General features: G+C 41.3%; 1 protein-coding gene across 2 annotated transcripts in view; it reads right to left on the bottom strand.

Annotated features, from left to right (window-relative positions):
- Positions 1-24623, bottom strand: part of TEC (tec protein tyrosine kinase) — a 612933-nt gene that overhangs the window by 98600 nt on the left and 489710 nt on the right. For both annotated transcript variants that reach the window (XM_086962679.1, XM_086962678.1), the window contains exons 9-10: positions 8295-8360; positions 5918-5972 (exon numbers count right to left, since the gene is read on the bottom strand). In XM_086962679.1, the coding sequence (XP_086818805.1) occupies positions 5918-5972; positions 8295-8360 (121 nt within the window). The remainder of the gene's footprint in view (positions 1-5917; positions 5973-8294; positions 8361-24623) is intronic.

The following is a 24623-nucleotide window of genomic DNA, read 5'->3' as shown; positions in this document are numbered from 1 at the left end:
GCTTTGCATGCCAAATCACTGTTCAGAACATTGACAGATTTCTTTTTACAGAAAAGCGTTACATCTTGGATGAAGTAGATTACCATCTGGCATATATGATGAGCTCAAGCAACTGGGCAAAATGAACAGATTTGTTGTGGGGGATACTCGATCTAACTGCATATAGTTCATCTTAGAATATCCAGCAGGTGTCAGACTGGATCCAGAGTATTGTGTGACAGTCTCCCACAAGCCAATAGGTGGAGTTGTGTGGCTCCACGTTAACTCCATATCGCTCCAGAAGTGACAGGGCTGAGACAAATAAAAACATGAGAGCTGACATCAGTTTCTAGTTCTTTCCCTTTCCATGCCCTCAGAGCAGAACGTGAGCAATTTTGGTAAGAGTGTGCCAAGTACAAACTTAAGACCTTTTTAGGTGTTAAAAAGACAGCACTCTACAGAACAGGGAGATATGAAGGCAGTGAAGAATCTGCAGTTAAAGTATGTGCCAGAAACAGCCAGGACCGGTCTGGCCATATCAGACACCGGGCGTTTCCCTGGTAGGCCGCTAGGGTGGGGCTGGTTTTGGGCCCCTGGGGGCCGTTTTTGTTACAGGGGGTCAGAAATATCGGCCGCCTGTAACAAAATCGGCCAAAACGGGCCCATGCAAACTGCTCAGCTTTACTCCCCCTCACCCCAGGTGAGAGGGGCGGGGGGTGGCTGAGCAGTTCGCCAGGGCCAGTTTCTGTTCCAGTCAGGCCCTGGAAACAGCGTTACCCAAGGTGATTAACTTGTTCTGATGGATACTTCTAAAAGCAGATTCCTCACCTTAGCATAGATAGCAAAGAAGTACCTCGCCAAGGTGGAGGGTCTGGTGATTGAACCCAGATCTAAGTCTTGCAGAACCAAGCAGGCAACATTTATTTTCCGCTGGACCCGACTGTCAAGCCGTAAGGTCTTCCTGAACCTATGCATGGACGCCCACGTTGCAATCTGGCATATATCAAGAACAGGTACTTCATGAGTAAATGCAGTAGTAGCAGCCTTAGCCCAAGTGGAATGGGCTCTCCGCCCGGGGGTTGCATTTTGTCCAGTAAATAGAAGATCTTAATGCAGAAAACTTACCACCTCAACAGGGTCCTCTTCTGCCATGCCATTCCTTTCTTTGCACCAGAAAACCCCACCATGACTGCCTACCATGAATGTGACTCACAAGTTTCAGCAAGGCTTTTGCCCAAGTCCGCAGCACTAATTTGTCCAGAAAAAAGTGATACAAGCGGGTGCACTGAAAGTGTCTCCAGTTCACTTATACGACAAGCTGACTTAATCGCAACAGGGAAGACAGTCTTCAAGGTCAGAAGACCCAGTGAGAAACTATGCATAGGTTTGAAGGATGTAAACCCGAGCAATGTTAAGACAATTGTAGATCCCACTGTGGCATCACATACTGTTTGGAAGGAAACAACTGTCAAACCTAATCACAACAGGTAACTGAAAGAAGGACAGTTTGTCTGGCAAATGTTGACAGGCCGAAAGGACCAACACATAACCTTTTAAAGTGAAAACTGCGAAACACTGCTAAGCTTAAGACAAAACAAACAAATGTCTTGACAACTACACCAAGTTCCAAACGTATCCCAGCACTCATCATAGACGGCTGTCATGGAGGGTATATCAAGCGGCGAGGATGAGAATCACCACTTCAGGTGGCAAACCAAAAGCAGTCAATTGCCCCAGCTTAGTTTCCATGCATGCAGTTATAAGTGAGCAGAATAAGATTGAGGACCCTGTAATTCTGTGAAACAGGAGGTCCTCCTGATGTAGTAGCTGACTGGAGAACTGATGCTCATGCTCAGGAACCCACTCTTTTAACTCAATTCAGGACCATTAGGAAGACTTGAGCATGGTCACTCTTGATCTTCTTTAGGTCAGGAAGGCATATAGAAGTACCTTGTTCCAGTCTAGCTAGATTGTGTCTTCTAATGAGTGTTCCTGCAGATACTCAAATGTGAAAAATTGCTAACACTGTGCATTTTTGACAGTGGTGAAAGGACCCACTAGGGCTGTCTCACTGATTGAAGATGCCTTGAGCCACTTTGGGTTATAGAAGCCACTTTGAGTCTGCCAGACAACGTTTACTCCGTTAATCTGCTCTAGCATTCAGGAACCATGCAGATGGTTGGGAACCAGGAAGATGTTCTTGTGATTCAGCCAAAAGACGCAAAGTCCCCTAGTACAGGACTCAACATCGTTCTGATTGTTGAAGTATTACATGGCAATAGTGGCCCATGAGAACCACTACCATCCGCATCTGATGGATGACAGAAAAGCATTCGAGGCCAGACAAATGGCACTTAGCTTCAATAGGCTGTTGTGCAGCTAGCCCTCCACTGGAGATCAGGGGGCTCTGAGCTATACTTCTCCTGGTAACCTCCCAAAGCCAGTTTCAATGAGTCTGTTGTCACTGTCAGCTCGGGGCAGTCAGTCAGCCATATTAACTTTATCCAATCACAGCCGGTAACCATAAAAGTACACACACACATAAAAAAAATCATATAAGTACTTCAAAACAGCTAGCTATTCATTTTAGGAAGACTGTTTCGCTGATCTCAGAGTGTCAGCAAGAAAAGCTAATCCATAGTCTCTACAATTATTGGCTTTCAATAAGAGTATAAATATTTTTTAGCATAAAAAACATAACATTTACAAAACAGAGTAGAATGAGTCAATGTTTGAGGATAAGCATCATCACAACGTCATATGTTTGAACGATCCCCACCAAACTGCACCAACGAGAAACAAGAAAGTGCGTTAAAAGCCTGTTATGATTCTAAACAGTAGGGCCCTCTCCAATGACCTGGCTATATAATAAATACGGCTCAATGCCCAGGGTAGTTTGAAAGTTGAGATACTGTCTATTACTGGGCCTAAGAAGCTCGTTTGCATCTCTATTAAGGCACTTAGGGGGTCATTACGATATCGGGCGGATTGCCTCCGCCAGGCTTGCGGTGGCCACCGCATACCTGGCGGAGGCAATCCGCCCGATTTCGTCTTTCCGTTTAACCCCGCCATATTAGTATGGCTTGGGGGACCGGAGCGGTCAAAAACACCGCCCGCTACTTTTCCGCTCCGGCCGGGGCGGAAAAGGAATAATATGGTGGCGGTGTCTATCAGACACCGCCAGCCATATTATAATGGGGTTTTCGGTAAGCCTTTCTGTGGCGGCAATGTGGCGGGTCCCCAGAGTGAAGGTGGGTGGGGGGGTGCACACGGGGGTACCTGTGGTACCCCCCGTGCATTTGCATAATGAAAGCAGCAGGCACCGCGCGGTGCCTGCCGTTTTCATTATGCAAATGCGTGCATTTACTTTTGACATTGTGGCGGGCGGTGCAGTGAGCAACATTTTCTGTAGTGAGGGCTACTTATGTTCAATAAAAATCTTCCAGACCTACTAATATTAGTGCTGTAATAGTGACCACTTGCAAACAAAACAGGTGATGGACAGAATGTGGATCAATGTCACACATTCACCCCAGTCCAAAGATCTGGGCCCAAATCCATCGTTTTTTTGCACTCCACACAGGGTCAGAGCTGATTTGCATATCGCCATTGTCTAACCCGGGGTGGTGTGGAGTGCAAAAAAACGATGGATTTGGGCCTAGATCTTTGGACTGGGGTGAGTGTGTGACATTGATCCACATTCGGTCCATCACCTGTTGTGTTTGCATATTCCGCCCTACGTGCGCTGGGGATGCCCAGACGTGGGTCCCAGGTACTCCACACCACTGGAGTCAAGCTAGCCGGGCTGATGAGAGGTGTTACCTCGAAACCGGTCCGGTCCTCGGATGTTTGATTCCGTTCTGGGAAGGACATGGCTTTTGTAGTTCGGACTGGACTGTTCCCATGGGGCACAGGGTCAGAGCTGATTTGCATATCGCCATTGTCTAACCCGGGGTGGTGTGGAGTGCAAAAAAACTATGGATTTGGGCCCAGATCTTTGGACTGGGGTGAGTGTGTGACATTGATCCACATTCGGTCCATCACCTGTTGTGTTTGCATATTCTGCCCTAAGTGCACTGGGGATGCCCAGACGTGGGTCCCAGGTACTCCACACCACTGGAGTCAAGCTAGCCGGGCTGATGAAAGGTGTTACCTCGAAACCGGTCCGGTCCTCGGATGTTTGATTCCGTTCTGGGAAGGACATGGCTTTTGTAGTTCGGACTGGACTGTTCCCATGGGGCACAGGGTCAGAGCTGATTTGCATATCGCCATTGTCTAACCCGGGGTGGTGTGGAGTGCAAAAAAACGATGGATTTGGGCCCAGATCTTTGGACTGGGGTGAGTGTGTGACATTGATCCACATTCGGTCCATCACCTGTTGTGTTTGCGTAATAGTGACCACATCACACAAGATTACATTAGTGGCTGTGCCATTCAAGTCTATCAGTTGTGAGCACATCAATGCATCAGGCAGGTCTACCAGCAGTAATGTAATAATAATAATTTGCAACGATCCGTATGGTTAATACATAGCAGTCAAAGAGTAATGCCCCTGGTACCAAGGTAATAATAATTCACCCCAACGCGGCATGATTTATCACTCGAATATTAAGGCATACGCCAATCCTGAAGACTTTACTGGCACTCAAATAATTGTTACCAAACTCAATGGTTAGAAAGGTGAATTGGAAATTCAATCTGAAATGTAACGTTTATCTCCAAACATCAATTTATGAGTAGAGATATCCTTACAGGTAGCTGAAAAGCTACCAATAGATCATGAAATACTCAATGGAGAAGCCTGTCCTAGAGTGAGCAAGTCATATGGCTCTGAAGAAACTGTTTTAAGGATGGATGATGTTTTCTATGAAAGCCTGAGGTGTTGTTTATCATTGGTAGGCTTCTGTAATCTTAATGTGTGGTCTTTTGGTGAACTCTCCTGACAGTTCATTCATGGAGGATGATTCCTGAGTGAATGGTCAGTAGTCAAAGTATTGTGCTCACAAGACGACATTGTTTGAGGGGAATTAACCTGCCACTTCCTAATCCTTTGTCAGAGGTATCCTACGAATGTCCAATATATCCACAACAGATGTTCAGGACATTCCAAGATACATTTACAATTTACATGCAATGCATCTACCATAACTCATGAACGTAGTCAGTGGTTTTCCCGACAATCTGGAAAGGATCTGTCTATACTGAGGCTATGTACCTACAGGTCCATGCAGCAATAATTGAAAAGTATGTGCTGTACATAAACTGAACTGGGGTGTATGTTTACATTCTATCCAGACAGTGGTAAAAAGGAAATTTAGGGATATACAACAGGATGGTCACCAGCCCAAATCTGAGCGAGTAGGAAATATAATATTGTTCCCAGCACCACGATTTAAAACTACAATGACACAGTTCTTGGTCCTACCACTATGTAAGACAAGTGATGCCATAGTTGAAAATGTGGACAGATAATTTTAGTAGTAATATTTTCCTTCTTTTTAGGTTGAACCTTCCTAAATTTACGTTTACCTTTCATATCATTTGTGGAGAAGTGTGGCTCACTGGTTAGAGCAGGCAGACCCTGAAGCAGAGGTCAGACCCGGGACCAGGGCTCAATTCCCGACGCGGCAGGGTCTTGAGCTCAAATGTCCATGGACTTGATAATTCTCGCTTCGGTGCCTGACCTAATCATGGGTTCACACTCTGCAACTCTGGGCATTAAGCTTGCTTAATCTCCACAACGGCCCCCCCGCGGCGGGATGCCTGGCTTTCACCTTGGGGTTGCCCTGTAGGGGCTATCTCACAGGGAAAAGCCAGGACGGGTTCCTAAGGCAAGCGCGGAGATACCCCTTCGGGGGTCGAATCTGGCGCTATATAAGAATATAATAATAATATCACCATATCAATATATGAGAATTATTAAATGCGTAAAACTCACCTCATTTTTAAGAAGTTGTTCTGCCTTACTCCTAATAACATTCCTGCAATACCATCTAATAAAATGAAATGGAAAAAACATGAAAAGAAAAACATTAATAAAACAGTGCAAGAGCAAAGCTTTTCCAATCATTTGTACTTAGGTGTGACATAACAGTATAAACATGTAAGACTTTTATATGGGTAAAATCTGCACAGTATTTGTTTATCACTATCAGTTTCCACATAATATTATTTACATCAAGAGCATAGTTCAAGCTTGTTGTTTTGATCAAAACCTCAATATAAAGAACATTTTCTAGTTGATACTTAGCCAATGTGCAAAATATTTGAAACATGGCCTCAGTATTCACTCACCCACACAGCTATCATTTTACACATGCAAAACATGGAGCAAATAGAGGTTTTGTAGGACAGCCATATTTAACATGGTGACTATGATGATGCTGGCCACCCAAAAACGTATAAATGGCCTCCTGTCACTGGTTCCCAATTCCCTCAGTATGCTTCCATGGAAATACAAAGTGCCTAAATAAAATTTTAAAAAATAGTCCCGGTCCACAAAATTTGAAGGCAGGCCTTAGTTGCAGTAGCAATGCCACCCAGAGCCTTCAACCATCCCTGTCAGTGGCCCGCCCGTCAGGTGTATGTCAGCTTGGTTAATATGTAGCAGGTAGACCAGCAGTTGCAGGCCTCATCAGTTGACAAACTCAAAAAGGACACTTCTCGTGGTTGGTAGAGGAGGGGGTAGATTACGGCCGGGCAGAGGTACTGACTCAATGATGTATGACAGTCATCAATTCATGCTCATCGTTGTTGAACACGTAGACTTTAATTTCTTTACGGGGATACTCCTTGTACCCCCTATTCTATTCTTCCTTCTTTCACTTATCATCCCACACCTCTCCTGTGGTCTTCTTAAAGTCCATACCTTCTTTACAAAGAAGATATCACTGGTGTTGCACTACTTTTATTCCCTTTTCAACTGTATCTCCACTCCTCAATGTCTGTTTTTCCTTTATGTTCTTTCACCGTCCACTCATTCCTCACACCTTCTGCGATCTAACATTTCTCCCTTCTTCCTATCATTTTGTCTGGCTGTGGCTTCCAAATCATGCTCCATTTTGGGTCATTGATGTAATTATTTTTACTGGTTTTTGTTTCACTTCGTGCTTCTGTCTGCCTCTCCTGTTGCTCACCCACTGTATTTAAGATCGATCTGCCTTCACAAATTATTACAACCTGGACTACACTGCTGTAGCATCAAGATTAAATATTTTTCTAGGAGATATACTATTGGATGTATTCCATTTTGCTTCACACTTAATAAATCAGTAACTTGAGTAAAGAAAGTGCGCCATCGACAGCATCTCCTAATATATAGGGCACTAATACTTAACTAATCAGTGGAATAAGATATTCAGGAATGCTGTCTTTGAGACATGCATCATAAATCACTCATAACATCTATGTACAAGACCGGTTAACCAAAACGTGATTTAACTATCTATTATATGTTACTTACTTATATATGTGCTTCAGAATATCGAACAATGGGCCAGATGTAGGTGGCCCATTACCGGTCGGTAAATCCGAAATTCGGTAAATTTCAGGTTTACCGACCGGTATTGAGCCATTTGCTACCGAATTGGTATTTACCAATTCTGTATTTACCGAATCACCCATGTAGGAAGAACTTTGAAGAGTGCTTCTATGTTTTAAGGATTCGTTATTTACCACCAACTATTAGTTGGTGGTAAATAACGAATACCTCTGTAAATGCAAATCTGTGCATTTACACCAGTGTCAAGTGGCAGACATACATGCCCTTAGGGCATTTATGTATGCCACATGTGCTCACAAGCACTATTCAGGGGTGCAACAGGGTGTCAATGTGACACCCTGCCACCCTTGACTCTTTCACTATTTTACCGAATCAGTATTTACCGATTCAGTAATTGCCATTTATTCCTAAGGGTCTCCAGGCCCATAGGAATGAATGGCAATTAGTGAATCAGTAAATACTGATTCGGTAAATTCCGAATCTTAACGATTCGGTAATGTTTACCGATTTTTTTGCTACATAGCATTTACCGATTCTAAAATACCGAATCGGTAAAATTCGGTATTTTAGAATCTGTAAATGTACTTTACCTACATCTGGTCCAATATTTCTTGGTGCAATGTCATTAAAGTAACACAATTTTAATGCTATTATGGTTTTCTTCTCTTTAAGTAATGCAGGATTTGTGATGAAAAAAAATAATGAAGAACAATAATACAGTTTTCTATATGGCCAATTGCTTTGCTGAAGTTACAAATGGAGTGGCCTGCAAAAGCTGGACCTAGAATAATTAGACAAGCAACAATGTACTTACTCATATTGGTCTAGGTTGTTTGATTTTTTCTCTGTTACATAATTACTTGGAATATATCCTTCCATTCTGAAAAATAATAAATACACATGTCATTGTCTATAGAACAGAAACATAACTATGTCTTCTATGTTTTCATGAATAGGCACAGCATAACTGCAAATCAAATGCCGATTGTATAAAGCATTCGTTCTCCTTACAAAAGAACAGTTATTAATCAGTGTGCTTATTCCAGTGCGGTGACACATTCTTAAAAATAGGGAGCCCTGCCTCCCTCCTTAATTTTTGTTTCAATAATTCGCCTAGTATGACATAATATAACGCCCTGTGCCTCAAAGCCCTCTAACCGCTTTTATATATCTGTGTAGGCAGACACAGTAGGACATCAATGTATTTCTAATTATTGAGGATTTATAACCAATAATCATAACAGGAAGTGTTAGACTTGGCATCTTTTGGCGTGTTTCCCCGGTCTTTTTGCTATCTGACCTGGTTTGACTCTGTTTTTGCTAGTTTAATGTCTCTGCACACTTTCTCGCTGCTGTTCAGTGTTAAAGTGAAAGTGCTCCTGTTTAAATTGTAAAGTGCACTGAGTGTGCCAGGGTCTGTAAATCAAATGCTACTAGCGGACCTGCAGCACTGATCGTGCCACACACATGAGTAGCCCTGAGAAGGTAACTCAGATCTACCACTGCAGTATCTATGAGCAGTTTAGTATTGCCATGTCGACTTGGAAAGTGCACCCACTTGCCGGACCCTACCCTTCCCTTTTTTTACATATCGGTCATCCCTAAGTTGGGCCCAAGGTACCCCTGTGGGCAGGGTGCAGTGTATGTGAAAGGTAGGACATGCCCTTGTTTGTGTGGCATGACCGGATAGTGAAATACTGCCATCTTCCTTTTTTCACTATTGCAAGGCTACCTGTTCCCATAGGATAGATTGGAGAGTTTGCTTATAACATCTTATAAACATAACTACCTCTGGGAAGATGGAAGGAAAATAAAGTTTAGTATGCCTGAACTCAGAATGTTAAAATGCATCTTTTAGTGAGGGTGATTTTGTAGTGTAGTTCCTATATTCCCAATAGGCTCTGTGCATTGGAATAATTTATACTGTAGTTTAGACGTAGGACTGAAGTCGGCTAGGTCTCTACCGAATATATTAAACTTAATAGTGAGTGTCAGCTAGCTCAGAGGTCACTAGAAACCTTCTCGAATTCACAAGAAGGGATTAGTTTCTGACAACTGCATAAACATGACAACTTTGTTTCCCAAGAATAAGAAATCAATCTCTAGAGTCGCGGATCTGGCCTGTTCAGTTTTAACCCCTATGTTTTGTTCAGGAATCTATCATGACAGTTATTGGTGTCTGTGGGCCAGATTAACCATTTTTTCCAATCAGGATTAGTTCTGTTTTGTGTTAAAATATATGGTACGTCTACCTCCTTTTCTGTAGTGTCATTATTCTCAGAAGTGGGTTTAGGTAAAGACGGTTTATTTAAATCTTTTATCTTAGCCACACCAAGACAAGAAGTCTGTTGAACAGTGTCGTTTAAAAACATTATTTGGTCTGGTAGAACGCAGGCTCTGAACAAGGCCTCTAAACCTTGTATCTGCCTGTCTTTTATGCCCCAGGCAGTTTTTTGTCTCAATGTTGTCTTTCCAAAAGTCGAAACCTAATGTAGACAGCTGAGCATAAAAGTTTACAGAATAAATTTGTTTCGTATTTGTCAACATTGTTTTCATTCCTGTCTTATTTACATTTTTTTAAAAAAACGCTTCTGGATTTGTAACATTAAACCCTGAGAAGTACGAAAACATTTCATGAAATGTTTTTGCGCTGCCTTTTGGTGGCGTGGGACAATGTTCCCATTGATTATATGTAAAAACATTCCTAGGACTTGCAGATTTGTGCAAATAGTGATGACCATAATGATTAAAACAATACATTTGTTCATAATCTGATGACCCTTCTAAATAGTCATGTTCAGTAAATTTTGCAGACATTTCTAAATCTAACATCATATTATTAATAGTCTGAAAGTCCCAATAATCAGAAAATGTGCTGGGTGATACAAAGTCACTTAATGAAACCTTGAACTGGTGTTGAATATTCAACAGATGCACCAGGCCATAGATGTCATAATCAGTTCTATCCCATGCTATACCACCAGGTATAGGAACGGCTGTGATGTTCACTGATGACAGGTCTCTTTTTTCATGATGGGATGATTTGTGAGGTTTTAGGACCAAGTTGATTTTCTGACTTGCTGTGACCATTGTACTGTATTTTCCATCTATCATTTGTCCCAAGCTTAAAACTAATATCTGCCAGAGTAGGAGAAAAAATACACCTAAACCAATCCAAAATTCAATCCATGGTGAAACCAGATATGTTTTCTCAAGTTGATGAAAGAGTTCTGTTGTTTTTTCTTTGAGTTTTATTTGCCGGCGTATCTTCGGGTTCACTTGGATCCTCAGAAAAGGTATCAAAGTTATGAAATAGCCAGAGGCAGTTCTGTCAATTGTTGGAATTGCATCAGGATTTTTATTAATCTTTGGAGTTGCTTCTTCCTTTGTCATATTGGTATAGTCAGAGGCTACATCATTGTAGACAGGTGTTTCTTGACAAACTGTTATTTTGGGTCTCAAGAGGCATGTGTTCCATGGCTTTGTTTCATAGTCCTTCTTTTCTTACTGCAGGTTTCTCAAAGGTGAGAAGTCTTTCAGTTTGAACGTCTTGGAAAGTAGCAAGATTTGGTCTTCTGCTACATCTTGGGAGTCCACTGAGCCTACTACTTATTATTGGCCACATGTTGTGGTTTGACCAGGTCGATGTACACGACTCGGTTCTCCTTTTACCAGCAAGGGGCGGTAGTACTACTGATCTTGTTCCTTGGATTGCTAAGACAGGTACTGCTTTTCTGTAAGAAGGCCCAAATTCCTTCTTTACCGCTATCTTTTCCCTGACTAGATCCCCAATCTTTGGAATCCAGACAGGTCTTGCTGGGACAGGTGTTTTTTCTTCAGTGGCTGTTGGCTTTTGTGTTGTGTTACTCAGACTTCTTCTTGTTTCATTTAAGTCCTGTAAAACAGCCAAACGATCGTTGACATCAAAGGTTTTTTTTTCACCACTAAAGTATGACAATCGAGGTCTTCGATTATCATTCTAGTACCAAACAGTAATTCATAAGGAGTGATTCCCCCCAGAGAATTTCTTGACAGATTGTTAAGACTATGTTGGACACTTATTAAATGTTTGACCCACCCATCACCCGAACCTAATACCTTATCTGTTATGGATTGCTTTATGTCACGTTTTTTTTTTTGCACTACTGCATTACCCTCAGGATGGAAGGGACTAGAATACCGCGATGCAACGCCCAAGCTAACCATAGCCTCCTTGTAAGCTCGAGAGCTAAACGCAGGACCCTGGTCAGAATGTAGCGTGCCGATTGCGTATATGCCGATAAAGACTTGCAAATCCTTTATAACAGTTCTGGAGTCAGCCGAGCGCTGGGGACACATCCAAATAAATCTTGTGCAGGAATCCACTGCGACCATGATATATGTATAGTTGCCGTCCCTTGTTAAGGGACCACAGTGGTCCAGGTAAACACACGCTAGAGGTTTATCTGAAATCAGAAGGGGCGTCTGTGCAGGACGTTTCACTGTAGAAACTTTCATTTTTTGGCAGATTTCACATTCTAGAACATAGTTTCTAGTTTGTTTCCTCATGCGTGGCCACCAATATCTCTGTTTTAATAAAGATACTGTGGCAGAAACTCTTGTGTGTGCAGAGGCGAGCCCTTCATGTGCTGCTAAGATTAGTCTTAACCTGTGTTCCATGTTTGGGATTGCTCTGTCCCCCACTCCAAGGATTCGAGCAAAAGGAACATTATTCGCATCAGTTAAATATGAGTACTTTACTGTGAAAGCCTTTTGGGAGTGTCTTACCACTGTCTTTGACTGAAGCAGCGACAGCTTGCATTATTTCGCTGTCTATGTTTGTTTTTGACGAGTGATTGCAGCTACGGAAGCTGTTTACACAGCTGCCTTCGCGGCTTCATCAGCCAATGAATTGCCTGCAACGTGAAGCCATCACGCTGATGACTCAGTGTATGAATCACGTGAGTCTTTTGTAGTTCTTTCTGCAAAAGAACTACTTGTTCCCAAAGCGTTTTATGCTTAATTGTGCCGCCTTGTGCGCCTTTGAAACCGTTTTGAACCCAGTTCTGCAGATACTCATTGTAAGATTGGACGCAGTAATATGAATCGCACACTATGAGTATGGGTAATTCGCGATCGGTATTTTCAAGCGCCATCTTAAAAGATTGTACTTCAGCTTGCTGAGCTGTACAGTCTCCGAGTGATTGAGTTTTTGTGACCATAGGTGTGAATTTGCCTTCGCGCCAGCGACCTTCCACAATCGCACATGCAGCACTATAGGCTTGTTTACCCTCAATTGCGGGTTGTGCTTATCCGTCTGTATAGATTATACATCCCTAATGTCCAAGAGGCAGAATTTCGGTCGGCAGAGGACATTCCTGTTCGTGTTGGAGAAATTCTTGTGTTTTCAAGCTGGAGTCAAAAACGTATTCAACGTCTGTTGCAGCAAGAGAGTTAACCCATTGTATCCATCTTGGATGTAAAGCTTTAGCATTTGGGATGCTTGCTTTCGTCACTGCCTCTAAGGCAGGTACAGGTGTAACGATCATTATGCGTTTACCCTGCGCCAGAGCTCTCTCTTTTGATACTGCAGTTTGAACCGCTGTCAGAATTTTCTCAGTAGAAGTGAACTTCATTTCAGCTTGTGTGTAAAGTGTGATTTGTATGCTATTGGTACTGTTTCTCCCCCATTGAAGGTCAGGTATGTGAATCCGCATCACCCTGGGATGATTTGGATCACAAGATTGCGAACGTTTTAGCGTGTCTGTAACTGTGTTTTTGCTAACTTGTCTGTTTGGACTGAATGCAGAATTTCTGTGTGTGCTTGAGTCCAATTAGTTGGTTTGAAATCAGGTTTGATTAGTTCATAGAGAGGTTTAACCCTTTCTGCGTAATTCAGAACATAAGTTCTTCCAAAAATCAGGAAACCTAGAATGGACTGTAAGTTTTTCAGCGTTTTTGTAGCTTGGAGCAGCGCACATTTCTCTAGAAAGTTTGCTGCTAGGCTCTTGCCTTCACTTGATAACTCGTATCCTAGAAATAGGACGTTGAGGTGGGCAATTCGTGATTTCTTAAAGTTGAATTTATACCCTTCAGAAGCGAACCCAAGTATTATGGTATTCACTCTTTTCAAGTGCCTGTCCAAGTCGTCATCTGTAAGATAGATGTCATCAACATAAGATAATGCCTCATCCTCATGCGTTTGTAGTAACTCTGTTACCCTGGCTGAAAATAACCCTGGACTATTCTTGAATCCTTGGGGGAGACGGCAAAATTGTCGCTATGTCCCCATAATTGAGAAAGCGTCAGATGCCTGCTTTCGGGTGCAATGTTTTGACAGAAAAACCCATTCGAAATATCTAATGTGGTTTTATATTTGTGCATTTTGTAGTGCAAAAGTTTTGCAACAAGAGTTTAAGTGTCTGTAATACAATACCAGACAATATGAATTGTCGTGTTTGGAGACAGGAAACAAAGGATTGTTCATTGACGAGGTGCATGTTTCATTCACCCCTTGGTATTCAAGTTGATTTAAAATCTCCCTGATTTGTTTTTTAGCTTCTTGCTTAACTGGGTACTGCCTTTGTGCAGCAGGTTGATTTTTTTAACTGGATTTTATGGTGAGGAGAATACTCATCCCATCCTACATGATTTTTATATAATGCTGGAGCCTGAGCTACTGCCCATTTTCTGGCAGAAGTGTATTTTTTATGAATTGGGATGTGATTTGAGAAGGCTGGCATAATCTCTTCGTCATATGGGCACTTCCTGACAAATTGAGGTGGCCAATCTTGTTCAGCTAGTAGAATGTCATAGCCCTTAGAGAGCTTTTCCCAAAAGAGTGCTCTTATTTTTCTAGTTATGTCCCCCTCCATCTGGAGTGTTACTTCATATAACTTGTGGGATACACTAACCCTGGTGTCGGCAGTTTCAACCTGAATGCATTCATTCAAGTCCACTGTCTCCAGATGATCCTTCAGGATCCTGCGAACTATGGTGACTTCTGCTGCACGGTCTAGCATTGTTTGAGCCCACTCCCTGTTCTTGAGTTGTGTCCTCTAGATCCTCGGCATGTCTGATTTTTAGACTTGCTACCTTCTTATTGGGAAATTGAGCTTTTTTACTTTGGTGAAAGGGTTCTTTGTCTTTCGACTTGACACGTTCTTCCTTGTGTTCTGACCGTCCTCTTCTTTCCAATTTCTGCGAGGAAATCTGAAAAGATCGAGAGGGACGTGTATCATTATCTTGATATCTGTCAGGTTTTTCAAATTATCCCTATTCCTAAGGTTATACCTTTTTTCAGAGGGCTCCCGTTGGGGAGACCTACCTCCCCTTTGGGGAGATCTTCCTCTGAACTGAGAACTTTGCTCTCTAGGAAGTGTCTGTTTAGTATTTTCCCACTTCTTTTTAGGAGTAGTGAGAATATTTCTAATAAACACCTTTTCAGGATTTTCTGTTAATTTAGGTTTTACTGGTTTCCCACCCAAACTATCTCTTCCTAATTCTTCATAAGATTTTTCAATAATACTAGCAAGCTCATATGGTTGATCTGTTATATCTGTTTCTTTTAACTTTTGGCGGATTGCCACAGATGCTGCTTCACCTTTAATGTTAGCGAATAATATAGCTGAGACCTGTTTGAAATCTTTCAGTAATTTCATACCTAGATTTAAGGCCGGATCTGGACCGTATTCATTTTGAATCTGCCTCAGAACATCTGGTATTACCGCCATGGACGGTACACCATGTGTTTTTGTTAAGCATGGGCGAATTTTGCGAATCTCGCGTTCGCGAATTTTGCGGATTTGCGAACTCGCAATCCGCAAAATCCGCGAATTCTCGCGAATTTGCGGATTTTTTTTTTGTGTTTGCCACTCTGTCACCACTGCCACTCTCTGACTACTCATGCCACCCTCTGGCCCACCCATGCCACCCTCTGTTTCATCACAGCACCCTCTGGTTGTCCAGTCAGTGTACATTATTGTGGCAAAGCAAAGCACACCTTCCCTGCCTCAAGTGACCTGAATTAATTTGGGGCTAATTAATGTGTCACAGAATATTTTTTTAGCTGGCACCTGCTTCCTTAGTGCTTCCTGATTAGTGATCTTTTGCACTTGCTAAGTGCTTTCATTGTTGCAAAATTAGTTGCAGAAGAAAACAAGGTAGTCCCTCTTACTGACTCAAAAAAGGGGATAGCACTTGCTTATATAATGCCACTGTAACTCACGAGATCTTAACAATTGAAGCCACTCATAACAATTTATAACAAATTATAAAAATCAACAATTCAAATAAAATATCTTAGTCATTTATTAAAAGAATTTTTTACAATGTTAAACATCAGATAACTGTGCCACAGAAAAATATTAAAAAAGAGTGTCAGCATCATGCAAAAATGATGTACATCTCTCGGGTATACACAATACACAATTTAAAAAACAACAATTTTAAAAAAACAAGTTGTCGACGCAGCGTTTCGGTTCTTAAGTTGACACCTTCATCAGGACAGGGTTCTATGCAATAGAGAAACAACGAATTAACACCACATATTTCTTTCACAGTTCATAAGCTTCGTATCTCAACCATTGCTATTTTTTGCAGCTTATCTGTTGTATTCCTATTTGATGTCATTCTCAGAATGTATTATGCCTTCTAGAATTCTGGGTGTGTGACATTCACTTTGCTGTGACTCTCACTGGTGACTACTGCTCTTCGCTCCCTGTGGATGTTAAGTTGTCATTTCTGGAAATAAACCTGTTTCTACTTAACCAACGCTTGGACCTCGTTTCTACATAATTTCTGGCGACGACTGGGAACTACAGCTACTCCTACTGTTGGAAGGATCTCCTAGATGACAACGTTCACTTCTCTTGCCTATTTAAAATTACTGAGGCTACTTTCCTATCAGTTCTACCGACGTGCTACCTTTTTCTCCATGAAATTGTCATTTCAGAAGAGCTAACCGTGAGTTTTTTTCACCTTTTACTTGACTTTAAAGATTTTCAACAGACTAAGCCTTACTGTCCGTTGAACGCGTCCTTTGAACGCGTGGAATCCCTGCACCCGCCTCGTCTGCGCTCGCTGCATCCAGGCAACACTCAAGAACTTCCATTTTGCCTGGCAACGCCGAGGATCTTCTGTCTTCTCTCCGATCCCGGAAACCCAGTGCATTCTGGGTATCAACCTCTCAACTTCGTGACGTCTGACGTCACAACGTGCCGCCATCTTGGTTGGGGATCGAAATACAACCTTCACGAAGCTGCTTTTCTTTTCTTCGTAACTTCGTCATTTTTACTCGTTTTTTCACCGGATTTGCTGTCTAGGTGTCCGCTAACCACAAGGTACTGGAATCTTTACTTTTATTTATTTTTTTTATTTTTCTGATTTTAGTCAAAAAAAAATTATTTTACAAACATGTCCAATATTTCAGCTCCACCTCATTTTCTACAAACTGCTGGTGATCCCAATATTGAATGGGATTTATGGCACCCTATGTTCCTAGCCTACGTTGATGTTCTTGAGAAGGATGGTTGTTCTGCTAAACGCAAATTAGCCCTTCTCAGACACTGCCTTGGTGGAGCTGGCATTAAAGAGTTTGACAATCTTCCTGCAATTGATGATGCAGGAGATATGGATGTGTTCGAGAAGGCCTGTGCTCAAATGAAAATCCGTTTTGGAAGAAAAATAAATACTGTCATGGAACGCTTCAAATTTTATTCACGTGTTCAAAAACAGGATGAATCCATTGAGGATTATGTTTCTGCTCTACGTTCCCTAGCTTGTTCTTGCGCTTTTGAAACAATCTCTTATGAACAGGTTCTTAGAGATCAAATAATGATGCGCACTAAAAGCAAGAAAATTCAGGAGAGACTTTGGTTAGGCACAGAATCTTCGTTGAGCTCTGTCATCAATATCGCTAAAGGCATTGAGCAATCCGAATTGTTTGTCTCGGAAATCAGAGGCCAAGTCTCTAAACCTCAAGTTCCTGAAACTGAAGTCTCTTTAGTAAAAACCCAAAACACATCTTCTAATTTCAATAGGTTACCTCCCAGAAAGGACTATGAAAAGAAAACTCCTGAAAATAAGAACGTTATTGAAAACAAGCCTCCCTACAGGAGAAATGTTTATTGTTATAGATGTGGTAGTTCTAGTCATTTGGGTAATTATAGAGGGTGTCCAGCTTGGGATAGAGTGTGTGTTAAGTGTAAAAGGAAAGGACATTTTGCCAATGTTTGTCGTTCTTCTCAAAGGGTCAATTACATTTCACAGGAAGAGGAGGAAGTTTTACAAAGTTTCAACTGTATTCTATCTGTGGATGATTGTGAACAGAAAGAGTTTCCCTCTTACACCATTTTAGTAGATAATCAGCCCATTCTCTTAATGATGGATTCATGTTCGTGGTATTCCATCATTGGTTTGAATCTTTTTAAAAATCTCTGGGGTAACAGAGAACTTCTGACCTCTGACATTTCTCCAGGTGGCTACACTGGAACAAAAATAAACATGGAGGGTTTCTTTTGGGCTGATATTCAGGTTGCCGATAGGTTCGCAAGAGGGAAAGTTTATGTTGCCACCAAAGGTGTCGCCATCTTAAGTTGGCCACATCAACGTTTACTTGGCATTAAACTTGACCCAAATGCCAATTCCCCCGTTTATTTAGGCGAACCTTATGTGTTGAGTATTGGTGATGTGGAAGACAATTCCCTATTTGTAGAATACACTAAGAAAATGTTCCCTGATGTTTTCAGAGATACTTTAGGTAAATTTGTTGATTTTCAACACAAGATCATCCTGAATGATAATGCCATTCCAGTTAAACACAGGGTCAGGAATGTCCCATTGGCCTATCGTGAGAAACTAAAGGACATTTTGAGCGATCTTGTTTCTAAACATATCATTGAGCCCATCGAATCATCCCCTTGGGTTTCTCCCATTGTTTTATCGCTCAAAAGTTCTGGGGAACTCCGTCTGTGTGTGGATCTCCGCAGTTTAAATAAGGAGATTTGGGTAGATAAACATCCTCTCCCTAATATCCATGAACTAATTTCCTCTCTCACAGGTGCTACAGTTTTTTCAACCATTGATTTGGCTAGCGCCTATCATCAGGTTGAGTTGCACGAAGATTCCAAAAAGCTTACAGCTTTTGTGACTCCTGAAGGCATGTTCCAGTATTTGCGTATGCCTTTTGGACTTGCTAGTGCTGCTTCTGTGTTCCAACGCCTGATGAAAGAAGTTCTTCTGGACTGCAAAGGAGCTATCGCGTTCCAAGATGACATTTTGATTTTTGGGGCTGATGTCATGGAACATGATCAGAATTTACATTGTGTGTTGTCTCATGTGCAAAAAAAGGGTCTTACTTTAAAGTTTAATAAATGTAAATTTAGGCAATCTAAAGTTGAATATTTGGGACATGAGATCTCAAAAGATGGCATAAAACCTAAACTTAATCACGTAAAAAGTATTACAGATGCTCCCATTCCTTCCTCAAAGGAACAACTTTTGTCTTTCTTAGGACTCACCGAGTTCTATGGGAAATTTGTTAAAGATTATTCCACTATTGTACACCCTTTGCGATCTTTACTCAAAAAACAGGCTAAGTTTGTTTGGGGTACAGAGCAACAAACCTCTTTTGATTCCTTAAAAAGCAAAATTGTCAATGCTCCCTTTCTCAAACCTTTCTCTGTCCACAAGAACTGCATTGTTTGTGTAGATGCCAGTAATGTAGGGCTTGGTGCCGTACTTATGCAAAAGGACCGTTTTGGCGAATATGTTGTGTCCTATGCTTCCAGGACTTTACGGGACGCTGAGTTTAATTACTCTACTATAGAGAAGGAGCTTCTTGCTTGCACTTGGGCTACTCAGCATTTTCGACAATTTATCTGGGGCACGAAGTTTATCCTCAGGACTGACCATAAGCCGCTTGTTAACATGTTATCTGCTGGTGGAGGTCGAACTCTCACTGCTCGCCTGGCTCGCCTTGCTGCTAAGTTGCAAGAGTACCGGTGCGAGGTTGTTTACGTCCCTGGACGGTTGAATGTACATGCTGACTGTATGTCACGCTTTCCCGTTAGCGATACTTCCAATTCTTCTCCTGATGAATGTGATGTTGCTTTCTCTCTAAGTGATGTTAACCTAATTGGTGGCAAGGATGTAGGAAATTTTATCACTGAAAGTGTTTGGTCTGATGCTATGAGTCATGATGTGGTTCTTGCCAAGGTCAAAACCTTCCTGAGCACTGGTTGGCCTGAGGAGAGGAAGTTGGACGGTGATTTAGCATCTTTCTTCAAAGTTAAAGATGAATTGTCAGTAATTGATGGAATGGTCTATAGAGATGACAAAATTGTTCCTCCCCTCAATGTCCGCGAATCCATTTGCATGCTAGCTCATGAAGGTCACATGGGAATGTCCACCACTAAGAGGAGAATCAGAGAGTACTATTGGTGGCCTAGTATGGATGCCATGATTGACAGGTGGGTAAGGAATTGTTCTCCTTGTTCCTTGAGTGACAAATCTGTCAAACCTATTTCTTCAGGGTTTTCCCCTATAGAATTTGTGTGTGGACCTTGGAGGAAGTTAGGGATTGACATCATCAGTCCTTTCAATTACCAGTCTGGAAAAGACATGTTTGCCGTAGTTCTCGTAGACTACTTCTCCAAGTGGCCAGAACTAAAAATAGTTGAGAAAGTTAATTCTGAGGTTGTAGTTGAATTTTTAAATGAAGTTTTTTGCAGAGAGGGTTTACCAGAAGAAATTGTCTCTGACAATGGTCCTCAATTTTTAAGCGAAGTTTTTTCTGCTTTTCTAGGAACTTGTGGTATTCTCCACAAAAGGGTTTCGAACTATTCTCCACAATCCAATGGCCAGGTGGAACGTTTTAACAGAGTGATTAAGGAGTCCTGCCAGTTGGCTCTGCGGAGTGGATTGAAGTGGAAAAAAGCTCTGCAGGCCACTTTGTTCACCTATCGTATGTCCCCCAATTCTGTTACTGGTTTGTCTCCCTTTGAAATGTTACGTTGCAGGAAACCCGGTACCAAGATCTTTCCTTGGTGGCTGAAGACGAAAGATTCTGGGTATTTAGAGCTGGACATGAATAGTGTTAGAGACCGCATTAGTAAATACCAAGACAGAATGGTTAAGAATTCCCCGAAATTTGTCTCGCCCAAAATTTCTGTTGGTGATTTGGTCAGGGTGAAATTTGGAGGTATCATTCCCAAAGGCATTTCTAGGTGGTCTTCGCCTGTCAAAGTCATTGAAGTCTTCAGCAAAGCTGTTAGAGTTGAGGGTGGTAAGATCTGGAACTTCAGGCGTATTTCAGCTTGCAGATCAAATGTCATAGATGAGAAGCATGTCCATTCCGATCCCATTGCCTCTGATTCTGGTTTTCATGGGTCCCATGAGGTTTTTGATCATCTGCATTCTTCTCAAGTACCTCTGCCTCGAATTTGTCCTAACAATATTCCTTTTCAGGCGGTTCCGTCCAATGCTCACCATGTTGTTCCTCAAAACACTTTACCTCAAGATGTTGTTTCTCAAAATGTAATTGCTCAGGCGTGCTCTTCTCCGCCTGTCAGCTTACGCAGTAGTTCTCGTGTAAAACATGTTCCCGTTAAGCTTAAGGATTATATTTGCTCTTAATTTTGTTTTCCTTTCTCCTTTCCCCTTTTCCTCCCTTTCTTCCCCTTAGGGTTTATCGTTTTTTTTTTGTTTGTTTTTCGGTGGGAGGTGTGTTGTATTCCTATTTGATGTCATTCTCAGAATGTATTATGCCTTCTAGAATTCTGGGTGTGTGACATTCACTTTGCTGTGACTCTCACTGGTGACTACTGCTCTTCGCTCCCTGTGGATGTTAAGTTGTCATTTCTGGAAATAAACCTGTTTCTACTTAACCAACGCTTGGACCTCGTTTCTACATTATCTAGTTCTTAATCACCATCATCTGTTATTATAGCAAAGGGGCAATTTTCTCACAAATATATTTCATTTCTAATGAGTGGTAGTTTTTCTTAAGACATCTTTAGGACAACAATCAAAGTGACACAAACAACCGTGGCTACTAGATCTCATGAGCTACATGGAAAGGTCTCATGGAGAATGCTCCATGAAGCATTAAGTATCTAACGGTAATGCAATGCAGGGCATCATTTAAGTCTATTCTGGCTGCCAAGATGATTATGCTGCATGGAAAGTTCTGTGAACTTACTTTTTATCAAAAAAAACGGACTCGTGTGGTCTTCCTCTGTTTTAATTTGAAGGAGACAATTCTTAGTTCATGGCAGAATATCACATGAGTTTCAAATGAATTGTAACAGTTGTAAAGGGGGTCTCCTTATATCTGAAAACACATAAGACCTTCCATTAAACAAATAGGTGCACATTTCAGTTTGATGCCAATATGTGTGCATAACCCATTTTATAAGAGAATTACCTTGATACTTTAAAGGAGTTTTCATTCAATGGAGAAAAAAGGAGCCACCGATATGTAGGACAGTTTTTTTCAAAAGGCTTCCTTTGAGAAATTAAACAGGGAATTCGAGTTAGGTCCCAAGGTAGTATGATACTGTAAAGATGTACCAATTCAACAATCAATTATACAACTCACCCCTTTCAATGAGGTACCAACGAAAAATGAAGCACGTGACTGGATGGCGTCAGGCTATTTTCATTCTGTAGGGATTGGTTCCTTATCAATATTCTTGGGGGGTTTTTTTGCATTCACCACCCTGAAAATACATGCAATAATGAAGCGTTTATCTGTCAGCCGCTACATTAGAGTATTTGACCTATTACAGAATCAATGGCCAAAAGTCTGAATCTATGGTCGGTTAGACATTGTCTATGCTAAGACAAGCAGGCCTTAACTAAAATATCGGGGTTCTAATAAATCACGATATTTATGCATGTGTGATCACTTATGTCAGAAGAACGCTATTAGTCATTCGAATTTAGAGTATTGGCTCAACATTATTAGTCCATTGTTAGGCACATCTTCGTGCTTCCTTTAATAAATTACTAGTCGGTGTGGACGGTTTAACTGCCTAGGTTTAAAGCGCAAATACTGGATACACTGCTCCCCACTAAAAAATAAATTGTTAGCGGTTTGTCGGGCCGTCTGTCAGAAAGGCACCCTCCCCTTCTTGAACAAAGCGGGAAATGCTCTGCGATATCTAGTTTCTATTAGCAGGGGTTCACGCTTACCTTGCGTCCGGGATTCGGCCTCCCTGCTCCTTTTTTCACTCCAGTATCATCGGGTTGTCGTTCCCTATGCAAGCACCTATGTGTATTTAAAGTGAAAAATTTCGCGCCGTACTCTGCAAGTCTCGCGAGATCGTGGATGTTATTTACGAGTCATTTGGGTGCGACGTCATTTAATGAACTACCGGAGTAGTTCTTTGTTGAATTTGATCATTTTTTTAAAGATGCAATCCGACCTTTTTATGTTTCTACACTGGTCGTTTGTTATTAATTCCAGCGTTTCACTGACTGGATTATATACTAGTCGTTAGGCGTGTTGTGCAATGCAACAACGTATATTGGACTACCGGAGAAGTTTTTTGACACATGTGTCCCTTTTTTGTTGCGATGCGACCTTTTTTGCGGAACTACAATGGTAGTTTGTTTATTATTTCCAGCGTTATTCTGATTATGTTTAATAGACTACTGGGGTAGTTTATCAATCTAATACGACTTTTTAATCCGATATTGTGGCAGTTGTCTGTGGGTTAGTTTCTACCTAGTTACTGCTAAGCCACCATGGAAATGTTTCATATCGAGCAGTATTAATTTGGGAAAACACACAAACATCTGTGTCTTTTGCCATATGATATTTTGTGATGATTAATTTAATGGGTATATCCTATTTTTGTAAATACACAAGGCACCCATGTTTTTCATGAATTCATGTGGCTAGGCTAAAGTGTTATCGCCACAATTAAATAGTACTTTATATGGTTTTTGTTACCCAGAAAGCCTGTTTACCAAAGGATTTGGAGGATTTTTGTGAATCATATGTAAATAAACTGGAGAACAAATATATTGTCTAAAGAAAAGGATTATTTCTATAGCAAAAGCCGCTCCCAGTCTTCTTTGCTATTTAATCCGGTTCTCACGGTATTGAATCGGGACATGAAGAATTGTTCCCGTTTTTTTCTTTTAAGATCTATGTCACCTCCTCTTAGGTTCATTTGGATACTTTCCACACCACACCAGGCAATATCCTTAATTGTGTGGTTGGCCTCCTGCCAGTGTTCAGTTAAGGGGGCTCCTCGTTTCTTAGTACGAATCGCTGATTTGTGTTCAGTTATTCGTAGTCGTATTTCACGACTGGTTTCTCCTACATATATTAGGTTGCATGGGCATCTGATCAGATAAATGAGGTTTTTTGACCTGCAGTTGATGAATGAATTTATCTTGTGTTTTGTCTTATTATGTTCTATGCAGTCTCCCTTAATGATGTTTTCACAATTGCAGCAGTTTCCACAAGGAAAAGTTCCAGTGGGAAGAGGTGCATTATTGATGCTTAATTGTGTAGTGTTAGGTACCTCTCTATAAGTGTGAACCAAGGTTTTCTTTATGGTTGGGTTGCGTCTAAATGCAAACATAGGTTTGGCTACTCTCTCTTTATTTGGTTTGTTTATCAACTTCCAATTGCGATTTATTATATTTTTAATTTTATTGCTGATACTGCTGTAGTTAGGCACGAAGATTAAGCGTTTTTCTTCTTGTGCATTGTCTTTCTTGGAAAAAAGGTTCTCCCTGTTATAATATTTAGCTCGCTTGTGGGCATGTTTGATCATGCGCTTAGGGTAGCCTCTTTCAACAAATTTTTTAGTTAGCACAGCTGCATGTTTCTCAAAGTCCTTCATATTGCTGCAGTTACGTTTTAGTCTTAAAAATTGCCCGAAGGGAATGTTATCCTTCTGGCAAGGCGGATGGTGGCTGGAATAGTGGAGCATGGTGTTCCTGTCTGTCTTTTTTGTAAAAAGCTCCACTTGGAGTTTGTTGTCTTCATGTTTGATAATGATGTCAAGGAATTCGCATTTATGAGCATCATAATTTGCTGTGAACTTCAAGTTGGGGTCTCCCAAATTTAACCACATGAATTCTTTAAGAGTATCCTGAGATCCTGACCAAATAAAAAAAACATCATCGATATATCTAGACCACT

This window comes from Lissotriton vulgaris, chromosome 3_1, assembly GCF_964263255.1.
Source record: "Lissotriton vulgaris chromosome 3_1, aLisVul1.2, whole genome shotgun sequence".
Taxonomy (NCBI): domain Eukaryota; kingdom Metazoa; phylum Chordata; class Amphibia; order Caudata; family Salamandridae; genus Lissotriton; species Lissotriton vulgaris.
Note: the sequence above shows the minus strand (reverse complement) of the source record. Positions and strands in the feature narration are given on the sequence as shown.